Source organism: Callithrix jacchus, chromosome 13, assembly GCF_049354715.1.
Source record: "Callithrix jacchus isolate 240 chromosome 13, calJac240_pri, whole genome shotgun sequence".
In the NCBI taxonomy this organism is placed as follows: Eukaryota; Metazoa; Chordata; class Mammalia; order Primates; family Cebidae; genus Callithrix; species Callithrix jacchus.
Window position 1 is genome coordinate 108,738,411 of NC_133514.1, and position 21,148 is coordinate 108,759,558.

At 34.1% G+C, this 21,148-nt stretch overlaps 1 protein-coding gene across 5 annotated transcripts in view; it reads left to right on the forward strand.

Annotated features, from left to right (window-relative positions):
* Positions 1 to 21,148, forward strand: part of CDH7 (cadherin 7) — a 134,436-nt gene that overhangs the window by 91,549 nt on the left and 21,739 nt on the right. For all 5 annotated transcript variants that reach the window (XM_054244290.2, XM_078346976.1, XM_078346974.1 and 2 more), the window contains exons 7-10: positions 3,406 to 3,659; positions 17,774 to 17,910; positions 18,841 to 18,962; positions 19,627 to 19,744. In XM_054244290.2, coding sequence (XP_054100265.1) covers positions 3,406 to 3,659; positions 17,774 to 17,910; positions 18,841 to 18,962; positions 19,627 to 19,744 — 631 coding nt within the window. The remainder of the gene's footprint in view (positions 1 to 3,405; positions 3,660 to 17,773; positions 17,911 to 18,840; positions 18,963 to 19,626; positions 19,745 to 21,148) is intronic.

The following is a 21,148-nucleotide window of genomic DNA, read 5'->3' on the forward strand; positions in this document are numbered from 1 at the left end:
TATCCACTTACATGCATGATATGGTTTGGCTGTGTCCCCATCCATATCTCATCTTGGATTGTAGCTCCCATGATTCCCATGTGTTGTGGGAAGGAACCAATGGGAGATAATTGAATCATGGGGATAGTTTTCCCCCATCCTGCTCATGTGATAGTGAATAAGTCTCATGAGAGCTGATGGTTTTATAAAGGGAAGTTTCCCTGCACAAGCTCTTCTTTTGTCTGCCACCATGTGAGATGTGCCTTTCACCTTCTGCCATAGTTGTGAGACCTCCCAGCCACATGGAACTTTGAGTCCATTAAACCTCTATCTTTTGTAAATTGCCCAATCTCAGGCATGGTGTGTCTTTATCAGCAGTGAGAAAGCAAACTAATACAATATACTTTCAAATATTAAGATAATTTATTTAGAAATTCCTTTTATTATTTTATATTTTCTTCTTTGGTGTCTTTTCTCAATTGTTATTTTTCGAGTATAATGTTAATAGTTAAATCTAATAGTTATGGACTGTATTACTTATATAGAAATCAATAATGAGAAATCAAATACAAATTAAAATTTTACTGCAAAAATATCTTCTTCAAATGCTTAACAGTGTTATTCATCACACTACACTTCTCTTTGAAAACTAAATCTCAGCATATGCTGACATGCTCTGAAAATAATTTTGTGAAGCAATTCCTTTTGTCTGTAATCTTGATTCATAGATTTTCATATGAATTCTTTTATTGCTTTATTTTCATAATAGCTTTTAGGCAACCAATCATCATGCATAATACACTGTTTCTTCATGACTTTTTAGCATCCAGATGTCTATACTGCATGTTGCTGCCTTTTAGACACATTAAAAAAAAAACAACTTGCTATAAAATTGCATTCATTTCTGCAGTAAATTTTAAATTGTTCTTTCATAAGGGAGACAAACTTTTACTTGAATACAGAAATATTTGGTATGCCTTTTGCTAATGTAAAAACCTGAATGGATAATTTAAAGGTTGTGGTTTTGCATTGATTTGAAAGGAGCTGACAAATGGGATTTCTAAGCATAATTTTTTTACATATAGACACATCATATTTGGATATAAAGTTTCTCTTATCATAAGTAATTTTTGTAAAGAATATAAGAATAAACTGAGATTATTATCCAAACTATTTATGAGTACATTTTGGCATCTCAGTAAACGCTTTTAGGTAAATGAGAATGCTTCTTAGAAGTTTCCCCCAAATAAAAGTTGGAATTTATATACAGGCCCAAGAAAATTTTAATGACTAGGTCAGGTTTCTTAAGAGAAGATTTGCATCAGAATCACCTAATGAGCCTTCTAAAAATATATCTGCCTGTGCCTTGTCCTGCACCTGCTGAATCAAAATTCCTTGGAAGGGGTCACACATATTTTAGAAGGGTCTCTGGTAGGTTCTGATTCTCACCATTGTTTGACTACCACTGGACAAGACAAACTCTGAGATAAAAAAAAAAAAAAAGAATTAGCCTTATAAAATATTACTGAGTTTGTTACTACAATGTCCTTATGGCAGTATTTTCCATGTGCCCCAACATTTTTATATAAAACCTCATATAAGAATTAAAAGGTTTTTGTTCTGGAGCAATTCTATAAAGTGTTTTTGTGCTCAAGAAAAAATGATATACCTGACTGTATTTCTTCCCTTATCTCTCACTTTGGCCCACAGTATTCTTTTAGTCAGATGCATAGTTCAATTTTCAGCCTCTTGTCCACTGAATATCTATGTTGTAATTGTTGTTTTTGTTGTGTTAATTCAAGAAGAGGAGGCTCAAGAATTTATTGAGACTTCCCTGTGTATCAGAAGTATTTTAGGTACTGAGAATAATAGTGATGAACAGAATTGTCTGGGCTTAAAAATCTAGTGGCTAAGACAGGTATTAAATAAGCATTTTAGTAAGTAAGCATTCTCTGGGCCAGATATTATAAGCCTATGTTGTGTATTGATTTATATATATATTTATTTTTTTTCTTTTTCTTACTCAGAGATAAGTCATGGGATCTCTTTATATAATATTTGTGTGCAAACATATGCATACATATGTAATGTGTGTACATATATTTTTATATATAATGTATATACATATATATGTGTTATATTGTATGTAGCACAGTCTATATGCACTATACACAGTTTGGGATATATGATATACAGTACGGCATGTGTATATATAGCCTATTTTATATTTATATAACTATATTGTTTCATTTATTTTGGTTGTCACATCATTTGAGGGATAAGTTGGAATAGATGCATGACTGCATAAGTACACACACATAGAACACACACATATGCCCAAACATATAGTGAATGAATTTGAATTACAATTCTCAGTATTACACATTAGTTCACATTTTATAATGCTTTATTTTAAAATACTGACAACTAAGCAAAGTAAGTATTATATTTTGCAGTATTTCTGTAAAGTTCTTTACTATTTTTAATTCTTTTTGCTTTACATCATTAAATGTAAAAAGGATTTGAGGACAGTTTTGCAATGGAGAGATTGAAATTGAAAGTCATAAAAAGCTGGTAGTTTCTCTATCCATTGAAGAAAAAGAAGCATGTTATTGTCAAACAACTTCTGCATGTTATGTATTTGATTTTTATTTTTCGAAGATGGTGCTTTACTAGTGCAACTACTTTAATTTTCCTTACAACCTTTTTTAGCTCCAATGAGGTTTGAGTTGGTCACTAATCTTTAGGAAAATTGTAGCACGTAAATCCTTTTGGAAAACTAGATACAGCCTATAGATTCTAAGATATAACTGTCAATCTCCTAAAATAAAGAGAGATCTAGTCTATTTTGATGGAGGAATAGTGAAGGTAAATGTGATGGGTGCTTCATGGAGAAGCATTGTCCATGTTTGCAGACTGAACGACCTCAGGATGGCACACTTGACCCTGCAGCCACTTTTTGAGTGCCCTGAAATTTCAGAATCCTAATGCAGTCCCCCAAATCACTGGCCTTTTAAATGAGAAATTCAATGGAAAGTAATGTTTTTCTTCATTTTTAAAGTGCACCCTGGATAGTACAGTTAAATTACATGGTTGAAGAATGTTACATTCAAAGTCCCTGTGGGGAAAAAATGTTAAATTTGACCAGTCTTTTTTTCAAATAGTGTTCCAAAGACCTGCATCTGTCTGTTCATGTGGCATATAACAGAAGAGTGGATGAAGTGATTCAAAAGCACTAACCATTGTTTGTGAGCCAGGAAAGCAGCAAGAATTTTGATTGGCATTGTTATTTATTATTTTCGAATGCTGATGGTGAATTTACACGGCAGAGTCCTTCCTATGCTTACTGACATTTACAAATGAAAAGGCTCTGCTTTGCTGACTATTTAGCTGGTGATTTAATTTTCCTAATGACTTTCTTTACAGGAGCTGGATTTTGAAGCCAAAACAAGTTACACACTACGGATAGAAGCTGCAAATAAAGATGCAGACCCTCGCTTTCTAAGCTTGGGTCCATTCAGTGACACAACAACCGTGAAGATAATTGTGGAAGATGTGGATGAGCCCCCAGTGTTCTCTTCACCCTTGTACCCTATGGAGGTGTCGGAAGCTACCCAGATTGGAAATATCATTGGCACTGTAGCAGCTCATGACCCAGATTCTTCCAATAGCCCTGTGAGGTAAAAATTCATTGCTCTCCTTTTCTATGGTTTATAAAAATGTATCCTTATTTACAACTCTTGTTTATATTATGGTGCTTCTTTGTTCATAACAAATAAAAATCCATTATATATAATATATATTACAAGTTTGAGTATGAACAATCAACCACAGACTACATATATATATACACACACACACTCAAGTTTTAACAGCAGGTGAAACAGAATTAGAATCATACATTTTATCAACCTCAAAAATGTCATCTGATTATTAAGGTCATTATTTTGTCATATTTTTAGACATCCATTATAATCCACAAGCCATAGCTGATGTTTCTATTCTACCAATTATCCTGAATCTCTTTCAAAACAAAGCATGTTCAAAAATGAAGTGATATGTATTTTAGTTTTAGGATAAATGTGTCTATTAGAAAAATAATTCTACCAGCAATTCAAATTAGGGACTAATTTGTAAAATTGTTGTTTTAATATTGGTCTACTTGAACAGTATGTGTTTGTTCAGTTTAATGTTTCTACTTAAAAAATTAAAAAAAAACGTATCTACATATAAAGACTATTAAAAATATCCTTGCAGTAGTCTTGTATCTAGGCTAGACATTGTTATAGCCAAATAATATATTTAAGACTGACACAATGGTAATATGTAAGCATTTCGAAATAATGTTAACATTACGTCTTGCACTTTTTAGGTATAATTTATAATCTGAGATCTATGTGATTTTGTGTATATGCATGTAATTTTTTGTTTGTGTGAGACTTAGTTTTTTGAGTTAGCATTATAAATAGAATGTCGTATTATAGTTCTTATTTGGGTTTGTAAGTAAAATACTTCACTTTTCAGTGTGAAAGTTTGATTTGGATTACAAAGTCTATTAAGTAAAACAAAATGTGAAAAAACAATGATTGTTTTATATTGGGATATGTTTAATTATAAGCTATCCAAAGACTTATAGATTTAAATAATATTCAACAATGGTAAGAGCTTTTGAGCTAAGTCTGGATGTTGGCTATAAATTGTCATGAAGAGCATCTATTATTTAACAACATTTCTTGGTTAGAAATAGCTCATAATGTTTCTTTCTAAAGTAATAAAGTGATTATGTACATGTATACACACATATTTTTAAAGTAGTATAAATATATGTGTATACATGTACATAATCACTTTATATATTTAGATATACATCTCTAAATATATATATATTTTGATATACATCTAAATATATATATATATATTTAGATAATTAGTACCCTCCTTTCCTTTTCTTTTGCCTGACATTAATAGAACCTAATAAAGGATTGGTATAGAATAATAGTTATTTAAAAAATAAAATTATACATATTATATCTTTATACAGCGAATGCAGAATGTATTAATGACTGTACTGTTATTAATGTGGTGATAATAGACCATTTCTAAGAATATAATCTGTGCACAAGAGTATTTATGAATCACAAATGTAGCAGATACAACAAGCCTTCTACTCTTCTCTGTAACTGCCCTGCCTTTATTGTCAAAAAAAGTTCCTGACTACAGTTCAGCCCCACATACCAAGTCATATTAATTTGGGCAAACATGAGTTTGAGTTATTTTTATAGCATTCCATCTCTTAATGAAACTTTTAAGTCTCTTGTCCTCATGAACAATCAACCACAGCATAATTATTGGCATAGATTAGCTACTTAGGACAGTTTGGTTTTTGCTTGAATAATTTAATTTAATGGAGAGAAAGAAAGACATGCTTGCTAAAGTTAGAGATATGGAGAAAGACAGAAAGATGTTAAGATGGAGCCAGGTGTGTTGACAAATGCCTGCAGTTCTAGTCACTTGGAAGACTGAAACAGGCAGATCACTTGAGACCAGGAGTTGTAGACTGCAGTGAACTACAACTGCACTTGTAAATAACCACAACATTTTAGCCTGGACAACATAGTGAGATCCCTGTCTCTAAAATAAATAAGTGAATAAGTAAAATGAAAGAATTTAAGGATATTTTCATTGATTGCATTGATACTTTTATCCTGTTCATATTTTTCTATTACCCACTCCCTTGTCATTCTGTTGAAGACTTTCATAGAAAACATTTCACTATTTAAAATATTTTCTTTGAAAAAATATCAATATTGTTATATAATAATTTGAGAAAGAAGAAGGAAGAGTAGGCCCAAGTAGGTAGTGACTTGAGAAAGAGAGAGTAGTGACTAGAGAGAGAGAGATGAAGTGAGTGAATGAATATATATATATATATATATATATATATATATATATATATAAAATATAATGAATATATACATATTTACTATATTTTACCCTCACTTTCATTTCCTTAAAAGTAATGAAGGTGACTTGAAAGTTCAGGTTAGTATTAGCTTACATCTTTATCCATAAATAGAAATAGACATTCTTTGTCCCCAGTGAATTAAAATTTTATTTTGTATATATGAATATGCCTTTTGCTTTTGTAGAATTAATTTCTTGACTCACATTTAATACTTACATACTTGAAAGGTTTTTACTTTTTTACAATATATTCATAAGATCAGTGCAATTATTTATAGTTTTTTTTCTGGATTTGTCTCTCACATATTTCTCTTCCTCTATCCATTTACAATACTGCTTAAGAGGCCAGTCTCCTTATTTTATAATTTGTTGAGTATGTGTTTGCTCTCATGCATTCTCTGGAAGACTGATTCCCTTCCCAGCACTGCTGGTTATGGAATGGCCTAGGAGATGTCACCTTCCTTCCTATGTTTTTGTATTAACCAGCAAAAAGAAAAAGTCACTCTGATGCTTTATTCCAGACTTTTCTGATGATTAAGAGACAGAAAGTAAATGAAGCTTTTAAACTGTGAATTATGACTTAAATATTACCATGTATTATCATTATACATTGCTATTATTATAGATTATTGTGTTTTCATGCCATTTTTATTTTGAGATTAATGAAGTCAGGACAAGAGACATAGGATTTTATATACAACCATACATCTATATTGCAGGTTATCTTGTACTCACACATATTCCAATAGATATAAAATATTGCTTAGCTTTCTGATAAATATTAACATGTATTTGCATTAGGCATTCAAATAACTATCAAAATGCAAATCCTGTCTCATAATATGTTTAACATAATAAAAGACGTTAATGGATGGATAAATAGCACAGTCATCTGAGGTACTAGGAAAAGTGGATCTCCAGATTGAGAGAGGACATGAGGATTCTTAACAATGTGAGCTTTGTGCTTTTATGCCTTTAGAAATATTGTAGTTCTTTGAGCAATGGAAAAGCATTATTTGTTTTGTTGTAATTGTTTAAAATTAAACCAGTAGGATTTGACTTGTAAAATAGTGTGGCCAATGGGAATTAGTTTTAAATTTATTGATATTCTTTGTTGTAGAATACTGAGATCTAGCATATGCCATTTATGTTCATGGTATTATCTGATATATGAGGCAGTAAATTAGAATTTTAGAAAAATATATCTTTAGTTACCCCCAGCAAGGCAAAGTTGATACTGTTTTCCTACATGATCCCTGCCTTGCACAACATTTTTTTTTTTTTTTTTTTTTTTTTTTTTGAGACGGAGTTTCGCTCTTGTTACCCAGGCTGGAGTACAATGGCGCAATCTCGGCTCACTGCAATCTCCGCCTCCTGGGTTCAGGCAATTCTCCTGCCTTAGCCTCCCGAGCAGCTGGGATTACAGGCGTGCGCCACCATGCCCAGCTAATTTTTTGTAATTTTAGTGGAGACGGGGTTTCACCATGTTGACCAAGATGGTCTCGATCTGTTGACCTCGTGATCCACCCGCCTCGGCCTCCCAAAGTGCTGGGATTACAGGCTTGAGCCACCGCGCCCGGCCGCCTTGCACAACATTTTTAAATTTCTACCAACGTTACTAAAGTGTCAACCAAAGGTTATGCAAAACTCTTCTCTATGAATCTGCCTCTTCCTTAAAAGAAGACTGGGCACCTACACAACTATTTAAACCTGGTCATTTTTACATTTACGAGTGTAGTTGTCAAAGGTAGAAAAGTTAAACCCGAAGCCCAATAATTGGCCAGAACATGACACGATTGAGAATGTTAGGTCTTTCATACTTCACCCAACATCCAGATAGCTTACCTGGACCACCATTTCCTGTACACTCTACTGTCCTTTTGTGGCGGGGCAGGAGTGTGTGGAAATAAAACCACATGTAAGCTAAAATTACAGTCAAAACTAAGGGTGAAAGTTAGTTAATACTTGAGATATTACTTAGAGGAGAAAAAAATTGTTTTGTTTTAAGAAAAATGGGTAATTGAGGGCAAGCACGTTTCTAGCTTGTTACTCGATAAGTAGCTCTTTATCATAACATGTAAATTTTGGCCCTGAGTACTCAATATCAGGCTTTATCTATCGAACTTGGAAGGACAGATTGTGGTCTGCTGATTCTGGTCATGTTTCTGAATGATAAAAACTTCTGTGTTTCTCATCCAAGATGATAAAAGCTGTAAGAACAGCCTAGAGTCTAGAGGATTTGACTCATTTCTCATGTCAGCATTGGCAGACTGATCAATGACTGAATGGGCATTCATTAAAGACCTGTGTTATGCAAGGCACTGGGGGAAATGCTAATGAGAAAACAAAGATAAATAAAACATTTCCTCTGACCTCAAGGAACTTACAATCTGGATGAAGTAATAAGATCTCATAAAAGTTAAACAATATTGGGAAAAATATGCCAGCACTATATTTTGGCAAATTGTGAGATGAATAGTAAGCACTCTAAGTTCACTGGCTGTGAGATTTCATTTGAAGGAGTGGCAGTATAAGTAGGGCTTCAAGGGATGGCAGGATTTGGACAAGCCAAGGAAACATCATGCAAAGTACGTTTATGTTTTATTTAGTTATATCCTAAAAGCTTAGTACTAAATTATAAAATCAGCAAATTCATTTCTGTAGGCATCACAGCAAGCCCAAAGTCCCTGGCTAAAAATGGCCAATGACTTGAAACATGATATTATTACAAATAAGATCAGATATGAAGACAGGAAGATAAAAAGTAATAGGCATCACTCTAAGCATTTCTAATAGTTTTAATATAGAAATATGTTTATACTTATGTTAAAGGATACTTGGATAATATTTACCTGTGGGCTTTTGCAGCATTCCTATTATTGTATATCCTCACATAAAAAGTGATAAAATTGTATCAGAAATTACTTTATATAATGTGATGAGTGTGAACATATTTGGGGTGTTTGAATAATTCAGTGTGTATTTTTTGTGTAGCTTGTATGCATGCATGCATGGGCACATATGAAATCTAAATTATTTGTGAATATCTACTTTATTCTAAGAAAACTGGCAAGCCAGTGACATAGCACACAGAAAAACAATACTAGCAGTAAAAAAGTAGCAGATATTAATTCTGTGAGAAGACTATAAGCTGTACTCTATTTCAAAATGCTGCCTATTTTAGCATAGCGACCACTAAAAATGAAAACAGAAATTATATGTCCATGTATGGTGAAAACATAACATGTGTTTTTGTTAGAATATCCAGAGAAAACTTTCATAGGGTTAAATTTGGTAGGAAATGCCTAATTTATTTGAACCTTTTTTTTTTTTTTGAGATGGACTTCCACTCCCGTTGCCCAGGCTAGAGTGCAGTGGCACAATCTCGGCTCTCGGCTCACTGCAACCCCCGCCTCCTGGGTTCAAGTGATTCTCCTGCCTCAGCCTCCTGAGTAGCTGGGATTACAGGCATCTGCCACCATGCCCGGGTAATTTTCTGTATTTTTAGTATAGACAGGGGTCTCACCATGTTGGCCAGGCTGATCTCAAACTCCTGATCTCAGGTGATCTACCCACCTCAGCCTCCTAAAGTGCTAGGATTACAGGTATGAGCCATGGCGCTGGACCGTTTTTTATGTTTTATTATATTGCTCTGGAATTAGAGAGCTCTGCTGTCAGCAAAGAACTTTCTTAGTTATCTTTTTGGAAGACTTGGTAAAATTAATTCACTGAAAATTACTTTTGTTTTGATTTGTTTCTTACAGTATTTTCCACATCTAAAATACTTATTGAGGGCCAGGCACCGTGGCTCATGTCTGTAATCCCAACGTTTTGGGAGGCCAAATGGGTGGATCATTTGGGACCAGGAGTTTGAGACCAGCCTGGCCCACATGATGAAGCCCCATCTTTACCAAAAATACAAAAATTAGCCAGGTGTGGTGGTGCGTGCCTGTAATACCAGCTAGTCGGGAGGCTGAAGCAGAAGAATCTCTTGAATCCAGAATCTGGAGGTTGCAGTGAGCTGAGATCATGCCAGCCTGAGTGACAGAGTGAGACCCTGCCACAAAAATATAATGTAATGTAATATAATATTATATATTAATATGTTAATATAAATACTCATTGAAAAGTCACATTCATAAAGGAATACAAAAATTCAGTTTTCTTGGTGTCATTCATGGGGTTAATTATAGAGAATTATTAATGGGTTTAAAAAGTTAGGGTATATTACTTTTATCATGAACTGTCCTCTTAACATTCTTTAATTGTAATCAATAGTAATTGCCCATGGTTAACTAAAAAAAAAAAAAAGTTTATTGAAATAATTGGGTATAGCTCAAAGAATCAAAGAAAAAAATTGAGTAGCCAGTCTTCAGAAAAGAGAGGAATGAAGTCCATCTGTAAATATGTGTAGGCAGGGTTGCAGGCTCTTCAGGATGTGGCAACTGTGATGAATCAGTTACAGCTCTTTTCTTAGACTCTCTGTTTAAGATTCGCATTTCCTGCAGAGTTTTTTTGTTTGTTTGTTTGTTTGTTTGTTTTTGCATATCTTGATATATGTGGCCATCTCTTCTCCAAAATGTTCTGGACATCTTGAGTACCATCAAGTTTGCATGAGTTTGAAAAAAGTTTAAATCCTTTAAGGCAAATTGTGTTGACATAATCAGAAGAGGGGATGAGGATACAACCATGGTGTCTGCTAATCTGCTATCATTAAGTTTAGAAATAATTCATTTTTATTCTTTTTATTTTTTATTTTTTTTGAGACAGGTCCTCACTCTAACACCCAGGCTGGAGTGCAGTGGCACAATCACCACTCACTGCAAATTCCACCTTCTGGGCTCGGATAACCCTCCCATTTCAGCTTCACAGCAGCTAAGACTACAGGCACATACCACCATGCCCAGAAAATCTTCTGTAAAGACCAGGCTTTGCCATGTTGCCTAGACTAGTCTCTAACTCCTGAACTCAAGCAATCACCAACCTCAGCTTCCCAAAATGCTGGGATTACAGACGTGAGCCACAGTGCCTGGCCTCAGTAGTTTATTTTGAAGTTTACTTATCATTAAATCCCTAAGAGGCAGGTAGTATTATTCCTGTGTTGTAAGTAAATAGGTCCCTGGCCACACAGTTAGCAAATATGGTTCCAGGATTTTGGTGAAGTCTATATCAAACCTGCATGATCCTTACAGCAATACACATACACATACAAAAATGTACACACAGATACCAACAAACTTTATAGTAGAATACAATTTCGATTTAAATTATTCATCTATTTTGATTGCTTAAATTTACCCACGATTTTGTATTACATTATCTTTTGGCACTTTGGGAGTACTGATGATATATTTGTGTTAATCTGGCTCACTCACCTGCACTTTCTGTTTGTGAACACTGCTATGCAAATTAATAGCTGGTGATAAGAATGCTACCTGTGAATATAAAGAAGAACATTTTAATTGATCTCTTTAGCTTATCAAATAGCTGTAGTGATAATCACCAGCATTCATGAGGGAATTCATTTTGTAACAGATCTTCAGAACACTGAAGACACACAGATATATGAGATATGGTCTTTTGCAGAAACCCTCTTGTTATGTAGCTGTAGAAGAGATCTTACATGAAAACTCATTTTTAAAAATCCAGTGTTAAATCTGAAAATGAGAATTCATCTTGTAAGACTTTCTCACTGAACAGATGAAGTAACAGAAAAGCACAGATGAAAAGCCCCAATTAGTACAGTAGGTTAGTGGCAGGGTCATGGCCAGAAACACTGTCCTTTCATTCTCCACGTATGGTTCCTGATGGTGTAGCACAAGGAGCATTTGGTAAACTCCGGTGGTGGATCACACACCCTGAAGGTTTTCTTTAAAAAACGCATGACTCCTGATGTAATTGAAAAGGCATGGTGCTTTAATGCTACCAGTTTGTCTTCAAGGAATAGCAGGACTAAAATAATTGGAAAGGAGGAAAAACAGGAATACAGAATGACCAACATGAGGAAAGACACAGAATTGAGGATGTGTGTGATATATTTGTTCACCAGTTCATACATCAGTTTGACTGGTTAGGAGTTTAGATAGGAAAGTGGAGGGGAAAAAAAACAAAGGGAAGCTGAATTATAGAGATGTAGGTGACTGAAACTAAAGTTAATTTTAGGCAACATAGTGTACTGGAAAACTGGATCAAATAGTCATGATTCTTTTGGATCATACCTTCAACTGATCCAAATTTTAGAGTCCAGTATCGAAATAATCTCAATAATAATATCTGCTTGCATTAGTTAGAAATTGTGCTTGGCTAGTAGCAGCAAAGCTTATCACTGATGACTTCCTAATGAGAAGTCTGGAGCTATGCTCTCAGGGACTGATACCTTGGCAGCATAATGCCATTAAGAGCCTTGGCTTCATTTTTCAAGCACTTGTCACTGCTTATTTACAGTATGGCTTCCAGATCTCTTCCATGTGTTTATGCCCCAGGTGAGAGAAAGGGGAAGGGCAAAAATCATATACCAGGCAAATTAACAACAATCACCCATTCTTTAAGGAGTTTTTCAATTATTAAGGAAAAAAGGTAAACTGTATTTTAAAGATTACATCCTGTAAAAAGAAAAGTCTAGAAGGTAGGGTAATTTGGGGAAAAGGTTGATGAATTTGCTCATAGATATATTGAGATTGAATTAATGATGGTAAAGACATCTGTAAAGCAGTGTACAAAATCTCAGGAACTGGTTTGAGGCTGGACATTGAGATACAGAGCTGTCAGCATAATAACTGGATAGGGCAGAAGCTTAACTGCTGTTGCTGCAAAAATATGGAAATGATCTCTCTAATTGTCCACTCTAACACACACTAAAGTAAGCCAAGTATTTTAGGCTGTAATTTGTAGAAGGGAGACTGTTGTGAGTTCACACATCACTAATGGCGTCAGAAGTTGCATTATAGTTAATGGTGGTTCATGATTAGAAAATCACCTATCCTCACCTATCTAGTTCAGTCTCCAGTAACTCAGGCAACTGCATTTCTCAGTCCCCAGGCCAGTCAATCCACAGCATCAGATATTGTCTTCCTTCAGACTTCTTTTAGGACCTTTCTTCTCTTTGGCTCGATTAGCCCTTCCACATTACTAAGGCAGGGATATTTTACACTTCACATTCTGCAAAGTGTTTCCATTTTTCTTATTTTTCTTATCTAAGGATTTTTTTCCCTCAAGTAGCTATATACATTAGCTAATGCTTCATACAATAGCGTAAGCTTTTTGCATATCCAGAGGGGCTGGTAGAAATAGGAAACACCTTAATACTAGGTGATCACAAGTCCTTGTCATTAAGAGATATAATAACGTAGAAGCTCACGCATGTAATTCCAGCAATTCGGGAGTCCGAGGCAGGTGGATCATGAGGTCAGGAGTTCAAGACCAGCCTTGCCAAGATGGTGCAACCTCATTTCTACTAAAAATACAAAAAAGTTAGCTGGGGGTGGTGGCAGGCACTTATAATCCCAGCTACTCAGGAGGGTGAGGCAGGAGAACTGCTTGAACCTGGGAGGCATAGGTTGCAGTGAGCCGAGATCATGTCACTGTGCTCCAGCCTGGGCAACAGAGCAAGACTCCATCTCAAAAAAAAAAAAAAAGAAAGAAAAAAGTAAAAGAAAAAAATCCAGAAAAGAAATGTAGTAACCACCAGGCAGCAGGACTGTTCTGGATGGTCAATTTAATCCTTGTCTTTGCCAAAGCATCCCAACTTTTCTCAAGCCAATATCTTTCCCCAAACCTGCCCTGACTTTCTTCGTAGCAACTTGTTTCTTCCTCAATATTTATTTTTTTTTGGTTGCATTTAAAAAAAATATTTATTTATGTAATGTTTGTTCTGAATTAGTATGTCACTTGTAGGTGCTCAAGAGTAAGTGCTGAATGTGTAAATGAATATATGGAAGATATAAAATAAGAAAATTATATTATAAATTACCATATATATAAATCTGTACTGTTCAGTGAGATCTAAGTGGGGATTATAGTTATTAGCAAATACACACAATTTGGAAGGGGGACTAGGCATGGTGTGTGGTTCAAGCCTGTAATTCTAACGCTTGGAGAGGCTGAGACAGGAGAATTGCTTGAGCACAGGAGTTTGCGACCAGCCCTGGCAGTACGGTGAGACTGTGTCTTTACAAAAAAATATAAGAATTAGCTTGGCACAGTGACACACATGTAGTCTGAGCTACCTGGAAGGCTGAGGTGGGGCAATCACTTGAGCCTGCGAGGTGGAGGCTGTAGTGAGCCTGTGGTTACATCACTGTACTCCAGCCTGGGCTACAGAGTGAGAGGAGTTTGTCTAAATAAATAAGCACAGCTGCACAGTTCATAATTTAGAAATAACTATTTGAATGATAGAAACTTTTGTTGCTCATATTTTTCAAAACAGATAGAGACCTAGGTTATAGCTAGATCCCTGAATTGTTCGTGGTTTTCTATGAGGCAAATAGTGGTTGGAGACACTTAACATATTACATAAATTCTCAACTTTAATGTTTTTTTATTCTAATGTTAGGATATTTGAGACTACTGATAATAGAGGCAAGTGATTTAATCATTGACTTTAGCCCTGTGGGGAATAACATGAATTTATTTAGACTGATGTCTGCCAAGTTCAAGGCCTTTTTGCTTTTAAGAATCTAGACATCTATTTTTTCATAAATATTCAAACATTATCTCAGCTATTAACTTTGATATTTGACAAAGAGAGCAATTCATGTTTTAATATTGGCTCAATTGATGCATGAGTGTATGGGTTATAATCTTGTTAAAATTCTCTTATCAAACATTAATATCAGTTGTCTTTTTGCTATTGGATATGACTTATATAGAAGTGTATTTTATATATGTATATTGGTTGCATACATATATGTATATAAATATTTATATTTATATTTATACATACATATATGTATATAAATACATATATTTATATATATAAATATATATATCTTTACATAGATACACACGTAATCCTGTTCTAGGCAAGCACATTCTACCCTGTATCTCACAGTAAATGCAGCTATGAAACCTGGATAGAGTGCAGCCATTCAGGACTCTGGAAAGTAAATATTAGCAGATAGTTTAGTGAAGAAGAGTCACAGAGTATCTCCTAACCATCGATGAGTTTACCATTATTTTCCTTCTACTGTCCCCTGTCCTGGAGTAATAATTAGAAAAACATTAGCAGAATAAATCCAAAACAAGATGAAGAAATAATACAATGAAAATTAGCATAAATCAATGCATTTCAAAACAAATAATACAGAAATCGCTAAAATTAAAATCTTGTTTTTTTGAACAGACGTAAATATTGATAAACTTCTACCAACACTGACAAAAGAAAAAAAAAGCAGAAAAAAAGATAAATATTAAGAACAAATGAAGATATGTCATAGACTCTGCAAACATAAAAAACAGAATAAGAAAGTACTATAAACAGATCTACTGACATAATTTTATAATTCCAATGAAATTGAAATTTGGCAATTTAAAATAAATGGATCAATTCTTCAAAAAGTGTAAACTCTCAAAACTCACTCAGAATGAAATAGAGAGCCTAAGTAATCCCATAACTGCCAAATAAATTATAATTTTAGTTAAAAACTTTTTGAAAGTGGAAATATCCAAACCCGATGTTTCACTGACAAATTTTTATGAAAAATTTTAAGAAGAATTACCAAGTCTACACAGTATTGTTCAGGAAATACAAGAAGAGGGAATGCATCCCAACTTTTTTATAACTCCAGTCTTATCCTTACTACCCAAACCAGGTAGACATAGTACAAGAAAAGAAAACTTTGATCAAGACTTTCATGCAGATATTTTCCAGTCAACATCTAGATAACTCAATGAAGCAATATATAAAAGAATGATTCACCATGATAAAGTAGGGTTTATCCTAGAAGTATAAGAGTGGTTTAATATTCAAAAATTCATTAATATAATTTATCATTTTAAGAAATTAAAGAAGAAAAAACACACTGATCAATTGAAAAAAAAATGGGGGAAGCTGACTTTCCCACCATGAGGACACTCAGGTGGTGTCATGTAGAAGAGCCCATTTGGCAGCACCAACTCTCCATCCATGCCATGCATACACCATCAGCATGAATAAGACACTTTGAAACTGGATCCACCAATCCCAGTCAAATCATCCAATGACTGTAGACCCATCCGATATCTGACTACAACTCCCTGGGAGATCAAGAGCTAAAACTGTCCTACAAACACACTTTCAAATTCCTGACTTAAAAATGTATATATAATATTATATTATTATTGTTTGATGTCACTAAGTTTGATGTATTACAAGCAATAGGCATATACACAGGGGTAATAATAATGAGGGCTCATAGTGCATAAATCGATAAGAGAGATGTGAGGAAATAAAGGCAAATTGATTTTAAGAAAATGTTGCTAGCATCAATAAATTGTAGGTCTCTATCAAGATGAAGAATTGCTGGAGTGGGAGGTGGTGGACAGAGAGTAAGATGGTTGAAGTAGAGTTTCCAACAGTAGTGCATATATTAGAGCTGACAAGCCAAGGGTATGTTCATAAGAATCCATGATAATTAGAGCAAAGGAGCAAATTGGAGTCAAGGAGATCAAGAATGTAAAAGGCCATTATGTTTAATGGATCATGAGTGTAGTTGAAGATTTACTAATCATCATGCCTAAAATGGGTGTATTTTGTTTTTCTGTTTGTTCTTTTGTTTGTTTGTTTTTAAATGAGAGCCATCTCACACAATCAGAAAGATTGTAAGGGGTCATTGCAGATGATCATCACGAAAGCAGGGTAAATTTTGCCTATGAAAACAAATAACAGCTTGGACTAAAAATGCAAGTGGAACAGTAATTTTTCACTACTGGAAAAATATTTGGATTACAGATTTTTTTGAGAAAAGGCTAGTACATGCAAAAGTAGCCATGCAGTCTTAGGGATTCCACTTTGAAACGTGTCTTTAGAATCCTGGTCGAGACCACTGAGTAAGATTTAAAATAAATATAAAAATAAACAAAAAGAAAAGATGGTTAATAACAGGTTGGCGCCATCAGAACAAAAGTATATGCAAATGGGCAAGATGTTTACATCTTTCATTTTAGAAGGGTTCATAATCATGACCAGGGTTACCAAAAATATTGTAAATGGTTTACAGGAGTCATAATAATAATAAAAATAAGAATAAATTTAGCCATAATCATGAGTAGGGTTCACACCTATAATCCTAGCATACTGGGAGTCTGAGACAGATGGATCGCTTGAGCCCAGGAATTCAAGACCAGCCTGAGGAACACAGCAAGATCCTGCATCAACAAAAACAAACAAACAAACAACAACAAAAATAATTGCCAAATGTGGTGAGGCGTGCCTCTAGTCTCAGCTACTCAGGAGGCTGAGGTGTGAGAACCCCTTAAGCCCAGGAGTTCGAGGTTACAGTAACCCGCTCCACCCCAGCCTGGGTGACAGAGCAAGACCCTGTATCAAAAATAAATAAATGACAATAGTAATAATGATGAATTTGAAATTCTCATGACATATTCAAAGCCATTGTGAAGATTACTGTTCATTTTATACTGTCTGACAGAAAAGCAAACATATTAGCGAGACACAGGTTATAAACCATCTAGTATGTAAGTAGAGTTTTAAATAAGGCACGCATTTATGTGATTAATGTGACAGATCAGGGACTCAGCGGGATTTAGTGATGAGCTACACAATAATGAAATCATTTTAGCAAATTATAATCAAGCATACATGTTGAAGACTTTTCTTTCTTCAATGTTCAATTAGGTACTCAATTGATAGAAACACAGACTTGGAGAGATACTTCAATATTGATGCCAACAGTGGAGTGATCACAACTGCCAAGTCTTTGGATCGAGAGACAAATGCTGTTCACAATATCACAGTCCTTGCAATGGAGAGTCGTAAGTTGTGAGGCTTAAAACTAAATTAAGATGGAGGACAGTGAGTGAAGAATCGATTGTCATGAGATTATAAATTCAACTTAATTAAAGTAGTTGCTTATTTGAATTGAATAAAACCTTGAAAATTCCAAACTTCTAAGCTGTGAAATATACTTACATTCACTGTCTTTATATGCTAACATTTACAAAATTTATGAAAACCCAAGACTAAAAAATAATGGGCCTATAGTACCATCTTATTTTCTGATTGCAATTCACATATTGTGTTTATGCTGGTATGTATGTAGTTAGTGAAATCGTTTTTAATAATTAGTAAATTGATCTGTAACCAAAACAACTGGATTTGAATATTCTGATATTGAACTAATTTTAGTCCCTCATAAAAAATAAAATAATAAATAATAAAATATAATGAAACCTATTGAAAAAGGAATGCATATTTGCATATGTATATGAGCATGATATGTTGGGTATTTAAATGTATATGCATTTGTAATACATGTGTTGATAATACAAATGTATAATCATGCAAATATGAGCTCTATTATCAAAGAATATTGACATTTGTGGTTTACTGTTCATTTTTCTTTCAATAATTTTCTCATGAGGGACTAAAAAACTACAAGTACACATATAGACTATAGTATACATTAAGATATATATACATACATGTATATCCAAATACACACATATTTGTGTGTATACATATACACACATGTATGTACATATATGTGTGTATATATACATGTACATATATATGTACATAGGAATGTGTGTGTGTGTTTGGATCATATTTTCATACTTTCTATAGCTCCTTTTAAGTAATACAGCATTATGATTCTAGATTTTATTCTCAGCTTAGTTATTGTTATTAGAATTCTGCTTTAGAGAGGCAAAGAGTAAATGATAAGAAACTCTCTTATTTGTTAGAGAATCCATCTCAAGTAGGAAGAGGCTATGTGGCCATCACAATACTTGACATCAATGATAATGCCCCTGAATTTGCCATGGACTATGAGACCACCGTCTGTGAAAATGCCCAGCCAGGGCAGGTAAGAGTCTTCAGAACGCTTTGCTTTTAATTTGTGATTTCTTAAAAAATATTCAGCAGCAGTTGCCTTTGAACTTCTTCCAGCTTTAAGATAAAATATAATCGGCTTGTTTCAGCAAAACTAACACTTTGATGTGTAGCATGAAGTAATATTAAAGGAACCTTCAAATTTCAGTTTAATTGGGGTGATGAAAATTCCTCAGGAAGAAAAGGTAAACATTGTAAAAGCCCTGTTAAATGGCTCGGAACTTAGACTCCTTTAAGGAGAAAGATATAGTATAGTAAACTGATAGGGCTGTTTCCCACCTTACACAATAGGGTTTAAGTTTCTTAAAATTCTAGGAATTAAGTGCAGTGCAATCTCAGTTTGGTTTGTTCATCTGTTTTTCAGTGTCTTGTGATGTTTACCGGGATTTCAAATCAATTGGTACAGCTTATTTCTGAAGTTCACAAAAGTGAATTCAAACATGAAGTATGAAAAGGACATGATTTGTTTTTCAGAGCCTGTTTCTAGATTGGATTTATAATAGCACATCTGATCCTTTCTCCCTAGCTCATTCAGGGAGATGATATTTCTTATAAAGTGTAAAATTACTCTGTCCTGCCTCAGAAAACTAAATATAGCACACCGATGTGCTTTCCTGTTTTACTTTCTCCTTTCCCAGGTGATCCAGAAAATCAGTGCTGTTGATAAAGATGAGCCATCCAATGGACACCAGTTTTACTTCAGCTTAACAACGGATGCAACAAATAACCACAACTTTTCATTGAAAGATAACAAAGGTAAGCTATTACTATTGTTACCGATAGAGGTAACAGGTATAGATATGCTAAGCAAATACTTTTTCTCCCTCAGGTCTGCTGATTACGGATTTTTTTTTTAAAGAAAGGACATTAATTAATTAAAGGGCAATGAGCATCTAAAGTAATTTTTATCTATGGATTTACTGTCATGAAGGAGAAGCTGCTATTTAAATCGTTTTAGGCCTAAAGCCAAATAAGAGGGAAAGCTAGATTTTTCTTTTCCTTTTCTTATAGACACTCATTCTCTTATTTGTGTACCAAGTTCATTATCCACATCATCTATTAAGGTGATGCTTATCTAAATACCTTAATAAGTACTATGTTCAGAGATACCACTTGAGACGTTAGAAAAAGAACTGGACATTACACATTTTAATCTAAATCAACTTTGACTTAATGTTTTCAATAATAACATCTCTTACTATTTTTACATAAACACAAATGTAATTCATGCAAATAATAATAAAATAATGACATATTTATGATGCTAAGAAATACAAAATGAAAACTAACAGAATAACTCCCTCCCATACCAAATTGCATTTCTCTGCTTCAAAGGTAAATACTGTTAGCGCTTTCCTAAATGTCATTATAGTAACATGTTTACAAATACCTATAAGTAGATTTTAGTTTTGCTCAATAATATATATTGACAATTATAAGAACCTAAAGCATTAGAACCTTCTATCATTGTCTAATTTTGAATTATATATTTGAATGGGTTTTTATTCAAGATATTTACTTTAGCAGAAGGAGAGCATTTGAAATTGATATAAAGAGTGAATAGTATCCCCTAACAAATGGAAAATAAATATTTTTTTAAAAACTTTATATTGTTTATGTAAATCTGGTTTCAGGCGGGTAGATCACGAGGTCAGAAGATCGAGACCACCCTGGCCAACATGGTGAAACCCCATCTCTACTAAAAATTAGCCGGGTGTGGTGGTGCGAGCCTATAGTCCCAGCTACTCGGGAGGCTGAGGCAGGGGAATTAGTTGAACCCAGGAGGCAGAGATTGCAGTGAGCCGAGATCTCACCACTTCACTCCAGCCTGGCAACAGAACAAAACTCTGTCTCAAAAAAAAAAAAAGACTTACTTTCAAAAGGTGGATAAGAACTTTTGCCTGAAGCCATCACCTTATTTAGTGCCCTTGGCCTCAAAACTTCAATCTGAAAATAATAATTTTTCCTGATCCTATTTTCTACTCAATGAAAATACTATCTTGTTCCTTCAATAATATGAAAGGTAGAGCATTCTCTACATAGGTAACTATAGACTCACTAACTTAATCATAGTTAAGAAGGATAATTCTCAGCCTTTAGATTTATCTGGTACAAAAGCAGAGAAAGGAATTTATGTCCTTCACAAGGATAGTGTGAATA